We start from the raw sequence: 17,255 nt of genomic DNA on the forward strand, positions 1-17,255 counted from the left end.
GAGAGCAGAGGAAAATACGATACTGATAACTTAGGTATATGCACAATCATAAAAGGCTGAAGTGGTTTTGACTCTATTCCACAAATGGTAGAAGAATGACGGTCATAATTGGGAAAGACATGAAGCAAGGGATCAAATAGGAGATACATGGGCCTAATCACAACCTTCCCAACAATGGGCAGTTACTTTTTGGATGGGTGGTGACTTTTAACCTTTACATATCTACTTTTATCTACCTATCCTGTTATAAACTGGCATTAAAGCAACTATTTAATTTATCCATCACATGAGAATGATACTGTTTATCAAAGAGAGCCCCATTTAGATAGGAAATGAAAGTACACTCTTCCATAAGATTTTTCTAGTGATTACTATGCCAATCTAAATGGTCAATTTCTCAACCAAATTTGCTTATATTATTAAGTTTACTTACATACTGATGAACTTGATAATATTGCAAAGAAGCTTATGGAATAGTTTCTGAAGATGTCACTCAAATTTCTTCCCTTAAAGCTACTTTTTATAGACAATGTGATAGTTATCTTCTTTGTTTACCACCTTACTTAAGTTAATTTGCTAGGAAAATGAACATTGTCTCTTCAACTCAACTTTGATATCCCTAATCTTGTTTGCATAAATAATTTGACTGATTAAAGAAGGGGGGAAGTCCCTGGTGGCGCAGTGGTTAAGAATCCGCCTGTCAATGCAGGGGACACGGGTTTGAGCCCTGGTCTGGGAGGATCCCACATGCCGCGGAGCAACTAAGCCCGTGCGCCACAGTTACTGAGCCTGCGCTCTACAGCCCGCGAGCCACAACTACTGAAGCCCGCGCGCCTAGAGCCCGTGCTCCACAAGAGAAGCCGCCGCAGTAAGAAGCCGGTGCACCGCAATGAAGAGTAGCCCCCACTTGCTGCAACTAGAGAAAGCCCGCATGCAGCAACGAAGACCCAGTGCAGCCATAAATAAATAAATTAATTTAAAAAAACATTTCTTAAAGAAGGGGATCATGAAGAAGGCCATTAAGAGAAATCTCTCACATTTTATTGGGGATTTTTTTTTCTGGGGTCTTTTGAAATTCCACCTACCTTGATTGCCATGAGACACACTTTTTCCTTTCCATTCTTATGGTGATTAGTGAATAAATTAAAACGGGTGTGTACATTTCATGTTGGAACACTTTCATTTTTCAGCTTAACAAAGACTTAAATCAGCCTCCCTTTTGTTGGTTAAGTGGCATGAAAAATATGGGTTTTAGCCTGGGTCTAAGACAACTTAAGTATTTTATAAAATGCATATCATCTAAAAAAAACCATAAATATAATATTTCACCTGGGGGACCCTGGGTTTAGATGAGGCTAGATCTGGAGAAATAATTGTCCACCATGGCTTTGATGAGAGTGGTTGCCAAAGCAACAATCTTGATTGACAACTGGGAGTCTTGCTTTTCTCAAATCTGTAATTCTAAAACATCTTGAGTGCAAATTTCTCTTCTGTTGAGAATTAATCAGTCTTTCTCACATGGTCCATTTAATGAAAAGCTTAAATTAAAACATCTGATGAAAACTTCTTAGAGACAGCTCAAAATTTTTAGATTCTTGGGCACTGATCCTTACCAACATATTTTGACTTATTGACTCCAGGCTCCTGCTTGGATAAACAGGATAGTTTACTTTATATTTCTAAACAGAATAATCCTTCACTATTCCCAGAGTAAATGACGTATAGTTAATGGGACATTCCATCTAAACTTTAGGTCATTTTTCCCTTCTCTCTCTCTGTCTCTCTGTTTCTGTCTGTCTCTGTTCTCTCTCTCTCTCTCTCTCTCTCTCTCTATATATATATATATATATATATATATATATATATATATTTTTTTTTTTTTAATCCTTGGATTCTGTGGCTAGAACCAAATCTGGGTGGGACAGCAAGAGCTCAGTATAGATCCTTCATTTCTGATGATTATACAAAATCTGTCTTTAATAACAATAGGATGATATGATTAAATAAGAACAATCTTTTAGGATATCAGAAAAATATTTCATGTAGTATGAAATGGATCTGCTCTCTGGTACCCCTATCTTTTGAACTGTATCGTGATAGCGAGTTTTAAAATTCTTGCATAGAGACTGCAACTGACTCTTTACTTTTGCCTACTCATCTAATTCCTACCCATTCCTGTAGGCAGGGAATATCTTTTTAAAATTAAAACAAAACCTAGTTCTTTCATTGTCTAAAAGCTTTTAATGGCTACCTGTGTCACTAAAGAGAAGCTCAAGATGTATAATATGGCTTAGTGGGCCCTTCTTTACTCAGCCTCTGTCTGCTTTATAAACTCATTTCTTGTTATATCTTTTCTATCAAATTATACAATCTTTTCTACAATCAAATTATACTGAAATATTTGCTTCCTTGTAATTCTGTCATTTTTTAAAACTATCTAGAATGGCCCCACCATACTGTCCGCACCCTGGAGGGGATTTTACCTAGTTAACTCCTACTCATAATGTTAGAACTGGCTCTTGTCTCATCTTCCCTAAGAAGGTCAGGCTGACACTCCAGGCTAAATTAGGCATTCTTATTTAGAATTCCGTTATTATAATTTACTACTCAAATATTTACTGATAGAAAGAATGTATAAAAAATTCAAATGCGTATCGCTCTACTATAGAGAATATAGAGACAAGATTCTTTTTATGCGCTAATGATAAGATCCTATTTGGTGAACTGGCAGTGACTTTAATGAAAGAATGGCTGTATTAGTATGATTTCTAGTAAAGATTACTTAATATTAAACCTTTTTGGAAAAGGTTAATTTATTATGCATAAAAATTTCATACAACATGCCAATTTATATTATAGTTATATACAAAAGTAGCGGGTACTGATTTTTCCTAACTGATTGATTGCTCAAATCCTGATATCTCATGCAAGTATTATTGATATTATTCTGTTGTAATAGTCCATGAGACTTGACTCCCAATCTTCAGTACTAGAAGAAGCTCAGCCAAGATGATGTTGAATTTTGAGGCTTGATCAATCATTTGTCTCCTGCAAAAGTCTGAAAACATTTTTAACAATAATTTAAACTTTCCCTGGAGATAAATGGATGGATCAGTGAGGTGGCCATTTATATATGAGTGTTATTTAGATACCTCAGTTTTTATTAAATTATATTAAAGCTAAAATATGTCTTTCTTTTTTATAATGATGTCTTTATTCATATTTCTGCTTTTGTCTAATGTTCTAGATCCAGAATTAATTCATTTTGTTTTTAAATTGTGTGGGCTGTAATTGTGATTATTATTTATTAATAATTTAGGCACCTTATAGTTAGGTCTAAGAGATGTTTGTACTCATACCCAGTAGAGAGTGGCACATTACAAGGTAGAAGCTAATAAAGCAAAGCACAGGTTTGCAAAATTCAGTCTTCTTTTTGGCTGTCATTTGCATTTCAATTTTCAGTAGGCTAAAAGAAAACTAACATGCCAGCATCCATATAAGGTAGAGTAATATAGTATAAAAGATGTGATAAATAAGGGAATCAATCATTCATTCACTCAAAAAATATTTATTTGGCACCACTGTCTGCCAGGCACCATGAATTCCAGAGTGCTGTAGGCCATTTTATGTGGCATTGGAGAGGGAAGGTAGAATGCAAGCAGTTGGCACTGAGTTTTTTTAGGGATAAGATTATTAAAATTTTTATCAGTCCATTACCCAGACTTTAAAGTTTTCAGTCCAGTCTATTGAGTCCTAACTATGCTGCTTAGATTATTGTTTTCTTTTATAATCTAGAGTAGAAGTGTCTAATGAGAGTCTTTAGTTTAAAGTTCTGAATATTTCACTTTCTAAGGATTCATTATTTTTTTGTAGGTTGGATATGCCAAAGTGACTTTTTTATATATTGATAACGTTTACTGATTACTTACAATGCACTAAGTACTAAGTGTTTTAGGAATAGTTCCTTGTTTCTCAGTAGAACAAACCAATGAAGTAGGCACTATTACCTTCCCCATTTGTTAAGTGGAGAAATGAAGTCATATTGGTAAATGAATTAAGCCATTTAAACTATGCTAGAAACCAATGGAAAGATGTGGGTTCAAGGCCAGTTCTGGCTCTATCTCTACTATCTAAATATTTCATTAATGCAAATGCTATACTGCATTTCAGAATAAGTATCCTACTCCATCAGCAACCAAAAATGCCTGAATTCCAGGTGTGGCAAGGCTTATAACTTCTTCTTAAGCACACAAATATACTTAATTTCCCAAAAATGACCATGTGTTAGTCGAGGGAGTATAAGTGGAAATAAATTTTTTCATTGTTAAGCTAATGTTTTTAAGATGTTAGTGTTCCCCTTTAAATCCATTTATCCCATTTCTTTGGCTGAATATTGACAGAAGCTCTAGGGTATGAAAGCCATAGGATACAACCCTGAACCACTGGTAACCTGAATCATTGCACTGGAGAAAGCTGATCCCTGAGTGCTGCATGAGCAAGAAAAAAACATCTATCACAGTGAAGGCATTTATGGCTCTATTTAATTGTTACCAAGACTTAGTCTACCTTATACACCAAGAGTTTCCATTGACAATAATTTCTAATTACCTATTTCTTATCACAATTCAACTTGAGAAATTATAATTTGTGGGGAGCCTATTCATTTCACCAGATGATATAGATTTTCTCTTTATTTCGCTCTCTTTATATTTCATTATGGAGCCTAATCAATTTTCCACGAATTTTTTTCAAATGTTTTGTGAAATGAGGCAAAAAAGAAAATAGAAGAAAGAAAAAAAGAAGGGAGGGAGGGAGGGACGAAGGAAGGAAGGGAGAAAAAAAGGAAAAATATTAAAGAGGGCTAGAAGAGGAAAGAGGGAAACAGAGTAGAAACAGTGATGCTCCACGGGGGTGTAATTGGGAAATGCAAGAAGTACTGTCGGTAAGTTAACCCCAACCCCTCTTCTCAGCCTCTCTCTACTATAGGGCCATAAAAGCTAAAAACTCCTATACTCATGCTTCTTTGAAACTACTACTTCAGAAGGCAATGAATCATAAACAGGAAACTGCTAGGTTTTTCTGGGAAAGACTTTGCACTTTGGATGAAAGGGACAGATAAAGCTGTACTGCTACTTCTCCCTTCGTCTTTCTCTCTGCTGTAAATAGAATTGTGATATCTGGATTTGGGACAACTCTCCTTGTGACCATGACATGAAAAGACTGAAGAAAATCTAAGAAAGCCCTGGAGATGTCACACAAACACTACTCAGTTGCTGAGTGCATCCTAGCAACCTCCTGCCTCAGGTCTTCTGTGGTGAGAAAAATAAATCCCTAATCTTTGGCTAATTTTTCTCTGGGATTTTGTTTCTTGCAGCTGAAAACCTTCATAAGTGATTCAGGAATACTAAAGGAAAGACTAACCCTGAGAGGGTAGAATTAAGAAGTGATTGGTTGAAAAGGTAAAGAACAGGAAAATGTCAGAGTTGAGTCTAAAGATCTCTAAGGATGGTGGCATGAAACAAACAGTAGGGATATTCTGGAGGGAGACAAATCTGGAACATACTGATCTCAAGGTGCATATAGAACTTCCAGGTGTAATAGGCAGATGCTCATAAATAACAATTTTCAAGTGTGTGAGTAGCCTGTAGCTTTTACTTGACAGTGAGAGCTGAGTCGTGGCAGTGGTTAAAAATCTTTAGGGATAGTAATTCAAAGGACAATGGGGAACATTCAGTGAGTGTAGACAAAAAGAAATTATTAGTAGAAATAAGTAATAGTATATGAAAAATATATAAATATAGAAGTAAGGCAGAGCTCCAAGATGGTAGGTTGGCCAATAATATAAAATTAAGTAGATGGCTTCTAAGACAAAATATGAAAGTGTGTCTTCAAACTGATGTCTCTTTTCACATGCTGGCCTTCCCTTATAATATGGCTCTCTAGCCTGATCTTATGCTTAATTTTCCTTGGCCTCTCACACTTGTCACCATCCCAGGGCTTCTCCTCAGTTAAAAAAAGTCTCAGCATTCTCTAAATTCATTATGTGAGTCAGAGCCATCCTACCAACTGTTCTTTTATTAATTAATTTATTTTTCCCTTTAGATGATCACTAGAAATCTTGTATTTTCTCTTTCCATCAGAGTGAATTTCTATACCATTTACAACAAAAAGACAGATAACCAAATACAAAATTGGGTAAGACACTTGAATAAGCATTTCATAAAAGAAGATTCTGAGACAGCTAGTACACATTTGAAAGATCCTCAACCTCATCAATAGTCAGAGAAGTGCATATTAAAACTACAGTGAATTATTATTACAAACTAATCAGATTCGCTATTGGTGAGAATGAAGAGCAACAGAAACTCATACATGCTAGTGGGAGTATATGACAAATTGATACAAACCTTTGGAAAGTTGGCATTGTTGATTAGGATTTAACATATACATACTTTATGTTCCAAGGATTCTTATTCTAGGTATATATTTAACAGAAATGGGTATGAAGGCATACCCAAAGAAATTTATAAGAATGTTCACAGTAGAATTTTTTGTAATGGCCCTCAAATGGAAATGAAACTCAAATATCTATTCTGATTAGAATGGAAAAAAATAAATTGTGAACTATTTCATACACTATAATAATATACTGAAGTGAAAAGAAAAACAGGCAAAACTGCTACATACAATATGGATGAACCTCACAAATATAATAGCAAATAAGCAAGACACAAAAGAATATATGTTAATCCATTCATATACAGTTCAAAGATGGGCAAAGCTTATATATATTTTATATATATATTTTATATATATATTTTATATACATATATATTTTTTATATATGGTTAGAAGTCAGGAGAGTGGTACACCTTTGGAGAGGAGGTAATAGGCAGTATTTGGGAGAAGGAGGATTCTGAGTGTTATAAATGTTCTAGAAGTTTCTTGATGTGGGTGATGGCTATAAGGGTTCAAAATAACTCATCAAGCCACTTATGATTTGTGCTTTTTTTGGTATACATGTATTTCTTTAATATATTTTTCAAAATTCCTATCCCCACTTCCCTTTCATATTAAGTTTCTACTTCAAAATCTACTCTTGTTGACTTTTATTAATCCATCATTTTTGGTTCCAACCATACTTCTGGAAACTTTTGTCTTTTTTATGTCACTTAGCTGTTCCTAACAGTGGCTCTTTTATGGCTTTTTTTCCCCTCGAATTTCCCAACTCCTTCTTGATTGACACCTTTAATTTTCTCTTTGTCTCTCTCTTCAGCTTTATCTTCATAGACCACCCAAGAGAGCTATGTAAGTCTACATTATAAAGAATTTTTCTAAATCTCCATTGAGAATGGAGGGGATTGTCTAGCAAGAGTAAATGTCTGTTAAAATAATTTTGATAATGGATAAATTGAAGTCTGCTAGATCGCCATTTCACTCACATAGTATCCATCACTCCTTTGCAGTTACATTTATATGGAACTGCTCATTCCTACCTTCCTTTCTTTGACTGAAAACTCAATGAGAGTTTTACCTGCTAGGCACTTACCATATTTTTTACGTGAAAGAAAGTGTGCAAAATACTAAAAATGGTTTTAGTAAGCAAAGTAGTTAAGAATAAGAATTACGTATAACATCTACTAAACAAGTTTATTTTGCTTTTTAATGGGAAATGAAAGAAAATGTATATTTAAGCCACTTTCTATAACTTCATATTTGTTGAGGACAGTGGAAGGAGGGAGGGAACCACCATTTAACAGTAGAATGTGTACAATCCAAGAGATATTGTATACTCTTCATAATCAACACTGCATTTATAAAGTGGGTCCTGTTATCCCAGATTAACAGTTTTGAAAACAGAAACTCAGAAAAGTCAAATAACTAGCTTGCTTGAGATCATGTAAGAATTAAATGACCTAGCCAAGATATGAATTTCAGACTGAGTGATTCCAAAACCCATGATCTTTCTTCTTTACCATCCTGCCTCATTTCTATGAAGTTTAATGAGACATGCATGTATACTAAGGCAATCAGGGACTTCTGATTACTTGCATAACATTTTAAAATATGATATTTTATTGGCCTCCCTTTATTTTGGTGCTTAACATTTAATATCTAAATTAAGAAGACATTATCTTTATATCTTTCGTAATGCACCACTTTCACAGTTACCCATTAAACCAGTTGGAAGTCTTGATTGGAAATTCCTAGAGACTGCTGATAACGGTGCTAAATTTCTTTTCATTAGTTCCATTCATTAGCTTCAATAACTGAGTATATTAACTAGATATCACATGTATATTAATCCCATAACTTATTAATGTTCAGAGTATAATCAGTTGTCACCTTTTTAAATACATGATTTGATTGCTGAATCAAATAGAACTGTTATTTAAAGATTTTAAATACAAATTGTAACTGTTTAATGTTGTTCCTCTGATTTCTTTTTTTTTTTTCAGGCAAACAAATACTAAAAACACTTTCTTACAAGCACTTATATATAAAGAGTTACTCTTTCACAATAGTAAACTATGTAAGTGTTATTCAGTAGTATTGAGGGAAAATTGCTCGTTATAGGTAGTATAATGGCTTCCTAAAGTAAACTGGGTAAAACTCCATCTACTGATAAACTTTTCTTCTCCATCTCCCCTTCTTCAGGTACATAGGGTTAATGAGTATGAATTATATATAGAATGAGTTATAATATTACAAAGCACCAGAGTTGAGCTTCTAACAGTCCTAGTATATAGTTACTATCCTAAGTATTGTCTGCTTCCTGCTGACTGAGCAGCTCTGTACCAATGACATCACTTACAGGAAGCTCACCTATACTACTGATTAGAGGTAGACATTGGGAGAGCAGATGCTAATAAGGAGGTAAGACCACAGAATTGACAAAAAGAGGTTTAAATAGAGATGCCTAAAGCAAAATATATATATATTTTAAGATACATTTAATATATATATATGCCATATATCATATATATGTCATATATCATACATATATATATCTTACTCTTTTTTTAAACTCTTTAAATAATTTTACACAGACACAAACAAAGGTATTTTACTAGAAGTGCAGTTGAATACTCCTATAGAGTGAGGTTCTGGACAAGGGGCAAAGGAGGAAATGACGTACATACCTTTGCTTGTCCGGCTTTCGTGATGGCAGGCATATTAAAGAGCTGGCCAGTATAAAAATGCAGACCACTGAACAGGATCACTGCAATAGAGTCACCTTCATTCTCAATTACTTCAAGGATATCCTCTAATCTCAGTGTTTCTTCCCCCTAAAGTCACGTTAGGTACAAGTTACATTATATCCACAATAACAAATTTGTCCCTTTACATTTCCCAATCTAAAATTCACCTTGAGATCTTTCCTACCATAAGAAAAATCAAAGATAATTTTTTTTCAGATTAATAATCTTCAAAAATTGGGCAAGAGCATGTATTTGAATATGATTTTTGTTATTAAGAAATGATAATAAAATAGTAAAAAAAGAGGTTTATAAAGTATCTTTGCAAAACCCTACTGCTTGATTTTATTCTTCAGTTTTTCACTTAATCTTTACTATTTACATACTTATAGATTGTTTCCTTCTTATTCCCATCAAATAAAATACCAGAAAGTACAGGATGTCCATAAACTATTAAATGTCAAGGCAAATTTGTTGGAAATTAGTATTTTACTTATCAATCTAATATCATTTTTTTCCAGAAAAAAAAGGCATGTATACATCATTCATCTGAGTGTAACTTAACCAATATTTTCTATTAGTTTAAGAGTAAAATCTCCTCCACACCAATCTAAAGATCAAGATCCAAACATGAAGAAAATATCAATAAAACTCAATATTATCAAAGTTACTTTTCCCCCACAACTCCCCACCTAAGACTAATAATGATCAGTGACTTTCTGAAAATTGTGAATGAATTTAGATTTGGTCTTATAAACAACTTGAGTGAAAATAACTCAGCTAGATACACATAGTCTATTTGTATCCTGATAATTCTCATCTCTTTATGAAGTCTTCATGAATTTTCTACAGTGCTAAATCTGACATGATTATGAAGTCAAAGCATCATTAACTACATTAATATGTGGGGAAAACTCATTAAGGCATTAATGAATTTTCCTTCAATTATTTTTAATTTTTGGTAACTTACTATTTGCCAGTTACTGTATCCCACATTAGGCATATATAATATGTATCACAAATATAATAATACTCTAATTTCTGCTTATAGTCTGAGACTTGTTTACAAAATGATGATCTATAAAAATAGGATTGACAATGAAATCTTTGAATTATTAAGTGATGCATACTTTATACATAAAGAGAAGGATTTCAGTGATTCTAAGAAAAAATTCAGAGTAAAATTAATAATATCATAACCCCAAACTCTTTTTTTCCCTTAGAGGAAGCTAATACAGTTTGTCTACCATAATTTCAAAAAAAAAAGTAAGGAAAGTGTTATATATACTAATACTTTATTTCTTTAAAGAATCAGTATTAAGCAAATAAGAAATATATTTTTCAATGATAGATATGGTCCTCTCTCATGTTGATGTGCTCTAATCCAGTAATGCTAAAGAGTGGTCTCCAAATTATGATTAACTCATACAGCTATACAACACTTCACACTTTTATTATTTTTTTATTTTTTTAAATATTGAGTATATTTCCCTGTGCTATACAGTAGGTCTTGTTGGTTATCTACCTTTTATATAGTAGTGTGTGTGTTAACCCCAAACTCCTAATTTATCCCTCTCCTCCGCCCTGTCCCCCCACCTTTCCCCATTGGTAACTGTAAGTTTGTTCCCTATTTCGTTTTATTTATTTATTTATTTATTTGGCTGCATCGGGTCCTGGTTGCGGCACGCGGGATCCTCGTTGTGGCATGAAGGATCTATCGTTATGGAGTGCAGGCTTCTCTCTAGTTGGCGGCGGGCGGGCTTAGTTGCCCTGCAGCATGGGGGATCCTAGTTCCCTGACCAGGGAGCGAACCCGCATCCCTTGCATTGGAAAGCAGATTCTAAACCACTGGACCACCAGGGAAGTCCCCACTTGTCACTTTTAAAGTAAAAACTTGTGATATATTAGTGGCTATGCTCATTTTTGCTGGAAATAAGCAATTTATGTATAACATATGAAACAGATATTGTTCCAAAGCTGTGAGAACTTTCTATTCCATTAATTTATTGCATGTTGGCAAATAGAAGTGAATAGAGTAGACCTTTAATTTCTCAAATTAGTTCTGGGTTGAAAGAAATTAATGTTCAAACACTGGTTTAACAGCCTGGGAGCATCATACATATGTGAAACCTAAAGCTTATTCTGTTTGGATCTCTTGGTGCCAAAATTACACAAGATGCTGGGTTTATAGGTCAAAACCTGTACAACTTAGCCTTATATCTTTATTAATGTAAAGTGCACAGTATTTTAGACCTTGAACATATGGTCAAGCCTGACTAGGTATTTCCTTTGTTGTCTGTTTAAATATAAAGGAATCTCAGAGATAAAGTAACTATCAGAAAGTCACATACCCAGTATGTTGGTGGGTCTGGGATTTCCCTGGGGAGTAATAGCGAGGTTCTAAGCCTAGTTTTTTTCTGCTACACCACATCCCTTTCTATACCCCAGGCCAAGCTCAGAGGAAAATATTTGATCCTTAGATTAGGAGGGGCATAAAAGATAGGCATCATTCAATTTCAACAAGTATCACTAATTTTTAACATGATTTCAATGGCACCCACAGGCAATGGCATTTAAAATTGAAAATGATGTATGCAATTTGTCATCTCCTCCCATCCCACTGAAGAATATGGCAGACTCCAGTGGTATAAATAGGAAAGTAGTTTGCTTGTAATAGCCCTTGAAAAATTAAAATAAATATACTTCTGAGTTAATTCTCTATTTTAAGCAAAATGACCTAACAGTAACAGAGTATAGGCCTTTTATACTTTCTTGAAACTTCCATTAAAGTAATGAAGATAATAAACTTTTGAAGAAAATGAAGAAAAAAAATCAATACCAAATAGAAGAATGATGAATATTTATTTATCTTTCTCATATACCTCTCTTGGCTTTATAAGCCGCATACTTTTCTCAATGTTAAGTCCATGAAGTTGAAGCTGTGACTCAATAGCATACTGGAAAAGAAAGATGATTTATTAAATCAAGTCCAGTGTACAGAAGTACATTGAAATAACTCAGAAAAAAATAATAAAATACCAATAAAAGCATATTATTATATTAAATTCAAGGTCAAGGTTAAAAGTGACTAAACAGAATATATCAGAGAAGAATTGCTTAACATAATTTACATGCAACAGTCTGAACATTCTTTGAAATACAAAATATTAGAAATGGATGGAAATGTAGGGGTCATCTAGACTTTAGGAGTACAAGAGATTTTTAGAATAAGATATTAAATCATCTAATGCAAGTCAAAACAGAGTTTACAAAATAACCAAAGTGAGCAGTGGGGACTTGCTAGGCTCCAACAGAGAGTACAGAAATGGCTTGTCCTAGAAAGAGTAAGCTAGTAAAAGAAAAGGACATCAAGAAGTTCCCTTCATTGAGAGCCCAAGATATAAATGGGAATGAGAAATTTTAGGAACCCTGAAGTTTTTCAAGATAGGGGTTTGATCCTTTTTAGTAAGATCATGGTTATTAATTTGCATTAATTAAGTGCCTTAAAATTACAAGGTGTGGGCTAGAATACTTAGAAAAGACAGAAATCAAGTTTCTCCAACACTAAAACTAAAATGCAGCACTAAAACTGCAATATACTTTTATCTGTGTCTGTGTCTGTGTCTGGAACAATCATATTTCTTACCAACTGTGATTCCTGAAAAAGTAGTATGATTTTTTTTCTTGAACCACAAGAAATTCTTTTAGTCCTTAATACATTTTTTTAATTATAAAGCACCAATAATTATGCTAGTGTGCTATGAAAACAAATGGACAAATAAATGTTTATATTCCTACTTTATGTACCTAAAAGGTTAAGTACTGGTATATGTATCAATTTAATTCCATAAAATAAAACAGCAACAAGAATTAATAAAACATTTATAACTGCACTTGATTTAGACCAGCGGTTTGCTCAATGTCTAATAAGACTAATAAATCAATGTTCCCATTCAATGCTTTCCTCCTTTAACACGTTTTACTTGAACAAAAGAAATAAAGCTACAATCTATAAAGAAATGCATAAATCAAAAGCATTTGACAGATCTTTTTATTATAAGGTTACTTGGAAAAGACTAGTGAATAAACATTCAAGTCAGGCAAATGATATGCTCCTGTAGGAGGAGTAGAAAGAATATAAATATTATTTGAAGAATCCTTACATGATCTGAAGGGAAGGCTTTAGCTTCTAGGAGAATTTTATACCGTTTGGGCGTAGGCTTGAAAAACGATAACTGCAATGAAATGGATTTACTGAGAAATGCGTTAATGCACAACTTAGACATTTGTTCATTTTATACCACACTTTCATTTTATAATCTCCAGCATTTTAAAGGCATTAATTAATTACACAGCTAGATGTCTGTCAAAGGTACCTTCTCTGATTAGCCTTGTTTCCAATAAATTCTAAAACGGAAGAAGATACTTGCTCATTATGTTTATCAATAGGAAAGCAAATTTGGGAGAAAATGTGAATCAGATAAAAACACATTCTCAAACTTTACTTAAATGTTAATTGAAAAATTAACTTCCCAATGTGTTTAATGGCAATTTCTCTATTATGAGACAAATATCATGTTCTGTGTATATTTTATTTATATTGATTTATCTAGCACTGCAGATTTGGTTTCTAGTACATAAGATTTCTACAGTTTTATGATTTTATGAAATATAATTTTAGGTCCAACTAAAAGTACCTTTGCCCTAATGAAACATTTGGCATTTCTAGAGACACCAGGGAGAAGTAGCTCGTGTGTTCAGTGGGGCCTTTTCATTTCTCCACACAGTTCCTAGAGAAGCAATACTGACTGACAGTAATAACAATAAGGATGATTACTAATGTTAATTGGATGTTGACCACTGGCCAGGGTGCTAAAGCAATTTTCACATATTATCATGTTTCATATGTACGAGGTAGGTATTATCATCCTCATTTTTACAGAGGAAAAAATTAAGATTTAGAAATGCCAAAACCCTTGTCCAAAGTCAAACAGGTATTAAGTAGCCTACCTGGGAGGCAAGCCAGAGGTGTCTGAACTGAAAACTATGCTGTTTACCATCATAGTTAACATACTCCACAAGTACTTTCATTCAGGCATATTTAATAATCATGTCTATATTTTATCAAAGTAAAATATCAATATCTTAATTGTGCATCTTTGTCCTGTAGACATGTTTTCAGAATCTCAGTTAAAAATGAAATACAAATTTTTCATAGCATCAAACAATTACTATAGGTACCATATTTCAAATCAATAATATATTTGACATTCTAAGACATACACATTATTAAGTTCTTAGGATGTAAGGAACACCTAAACACAGTGACTCATTTAAGGTACTAGGTCCTTTTTCTCCAATTTAGTTTTCTTTTCTAATTCTTTTTTAATCTACTGCCCCAAAATTAGTCTACAAAATCATACTAATCCATAGTCCCACTCTGCTAAAGCCCAGCATATTGGAAAACTGTCTTTCTGAAAAGCTCACTGTTTGCTACCATTCGTACATCATTGTTTTGTGTGTGTGCAGCAGTTTTGCTTTTTACCCACTGTGACTCTTATTCCTTATGTTCTGAGATAAGAGCTATTCATTATTCTAAAGCTCTTTGCAAGAGTCAACTCTCCCATGGTTACGAGGAAGCCATTCTATCATGGTCCAGCATTTCCTGGTAGAAATGAAAACAACCTCACAACTTATTTTTAAATAAGTAAACCTCCAAATGCTCATGAATTAAAGATTGAAAAATGTCAGATTCTGTAAACAGTGTATACTAAACATTGGTGGAAAAGGAAGCTTACCAATAGAAGATGTAAATTAACAGTCAAACCATTCATTAGGGCTATTTCTTTCTCATTGGCTCCTGCAAAATAAATATATCATAATTTAGATTTTTCTATTAGTTCTAAGGCTACCTGGAAAAACAAACTATCACTCCTTCATCCTTAATGTTTTTAGAGATAAGGACACATTTGATGTGTCATCACAAAGAAATGGAAGTTTTCCCACTTGACTCATTTTATCAAACGATAGCTGGTCTCATATGCATGCACATAGCTAGCTAAAAATTATATTTCCTTTTTGACATAGTAAATAATAATAACATAATAGTGAAGCAATTGCTAAACTAAAAATGATTTATCCTATCATCAGCTAGGTTGCCAAATTCCCACAGAGCACATTTTTGTGGTAAGTGTATCTCCAAAAGGAATCTAAAAAGAAATGAAAGCCCATCACATTTTTAAAGCTGGTTGTTTCTAACATCAAATTAAAATGCACCTTTAATAAAAGAAGGCAATGTTGCTAAACATAATTCACTGTTATTACAGTGAGATATACAATACTGTAGTTCATAAGACAAAAGAGCTAGGAGCGAAGTACAAAGAGCTAAATAGCTCTGGGGTTTATTTATACACACTGATATAAGATAATTAAAATAGATATGTATTGTCTGATGAAGAAAATACACAAAATTAAGATATCCACTACACAATCATAATCTGATCTAATTCCTGTTAACAAGGGTTTTGCCACTGGAAACAGACCCAGAGACAAAGCATACATTGAATACTTAAGAACTCAGAGCACAATAACAAAGATAATAATACTTTCCCTATTTTTAGTTCTTATGATGTCTCTTAAAGGCAATTAGACCTGTTTAATAGGAATAATTTCTCTTTACTATCACTGAGAAAAATGGGCTGTGAGCTTTAATGTTTGTAAGGCTGTACTAGGTGTTAGAGAAAATGCATCATACAAGTCTTGCACTTTGTATCCGATGGGATACTTCTGATAGAGTCCCATTTTTACTAAAATAGACAGTAAGTAGAATAATTAATCTAATTAATAGATAGATTTTAGGTTAAGTTCACTTGAGGGGAGGCCACTGGAAATAAGTGTATAACTTAGGGATTTATATTTCAACATAGCCATTTAAGGAAAGGCCTGTGTCTTCATTTAGTCAAGAAAAACTTTTTGTTGCATTTGATGGATGGATTTCCCCATTTGAATGCAAGGTTGGTAAATAAATGGTGGCTGTTAAGAGATGTATCTCTGGTCATTGTAAGGTGAATAGTGTCTCAAGTCAAGGGACAATAACGACAACCTCATTCTGCATTCCTAGCACTAAATAAAATGTCTCAAACATACTAGAAAGCTTAATTTGTATACAGGGGCGTATGTCTTCTCCTACGGTATAAAAGTCTTTTTGAAATATGGTGAAAGAAATGCTGCAAGCTTTATTTTGTTTGTTTCTTTGCATTATGGTATGAATTTTTACTGTTATTTCTGAAACAAAACATTATCTATTATATCAATCTTATATAACCCTTAACTCCCTGTTAGCTCTTTACACACATCTTTTCTGAACACTATTCATTTTAGTAAAAAATATTCTGGCAGGGAGCGTGGAAGGAGAAAAGGAAGGAAAAATAATACATTTGGCCCTCCTTATCTGTGGATATGAAACCTGCGGATATGGAGGACGGACTGTATTCATGGCACGACTCACTTTATATTAGGGACTTGAGCATCCTCCTATTTTGGTATCCGTGGGGGAGCCACACCCCAAACATACTGAGAAAGCAGAATTAGTAGAAAGAAAAGCATTTTAAAGAATGTGGTGGGAAGAAAACAAAAGAGGAGAAAGTTCATAAATTTTATCACAAAATGAAAACAAAGAAATGGAAGAGGCAGGAAGGGAGGGAGACTTTCTATACAAGGTCAGGCATTCCATTTTTGCTTAATGATTACCTTCTGATTAAAATAATTATTCATCCCTCAGGAATGTTAGTCCTTCAAATAATAGTGTTCATTTTGGATCACCTAAAATTTTTCTTGCATGGAATGTGATGAACCACAAGTGCTAGGCTGAATTAATCTAGACATACATGTGGCCTTTCCTCCCCTCACTCGCAGTGGCATGCTAACATTGGATCAATTCTTTGTAAATAATCCCTCACTGACTTGAATAATTTGTCTGCCCGCAAAAATTATCCCGCCTTGGCACACTTTAAATTCAATTAAGCTCTTCACAAAATGCCCTCCTCACCTGCTAAC

At 33.7% G+C, this 17,255-nt stretch overlaps 1 protein-coding gene across 1 annotated transcript in view; it reads right to left on the reverse strand.

The window, feature by feature from the left end:
* The window catches only part of KYNU (kynureninase), a 109,739-nt gene that overhangs the window by 44,574 nt on the left and 47,910 nt on the right, over positions 1-17,255 (reverse strand). Inside the window, 4 exon segments of the mRNA XM_082395823.1 lie at positions 9,144-9,290; positions 12,083-12,157; positions 13,364-13,435; positions 14,999-15,060. Coding sequence (XP_082251949.1) covers positions 9,144-9,290; positions 12,083-12,157; positions 13,364-13,435; positions 14,999-15,060 — 356 coding nt within the window.

Source organism: Balaenoptera borealis (genome assembly GCF_965194805.1).
Source record: "Balaenoptera borealis genome assembly, chromosome: 6".
Classification (NCBI taxonomy): domain Eukaryota; kingdom Metazoa; phylum Chordata; class Mammalia; order Artiodactyla; family Balaenopteridae; genus Balaenoptera; species Balaenoptera borealis.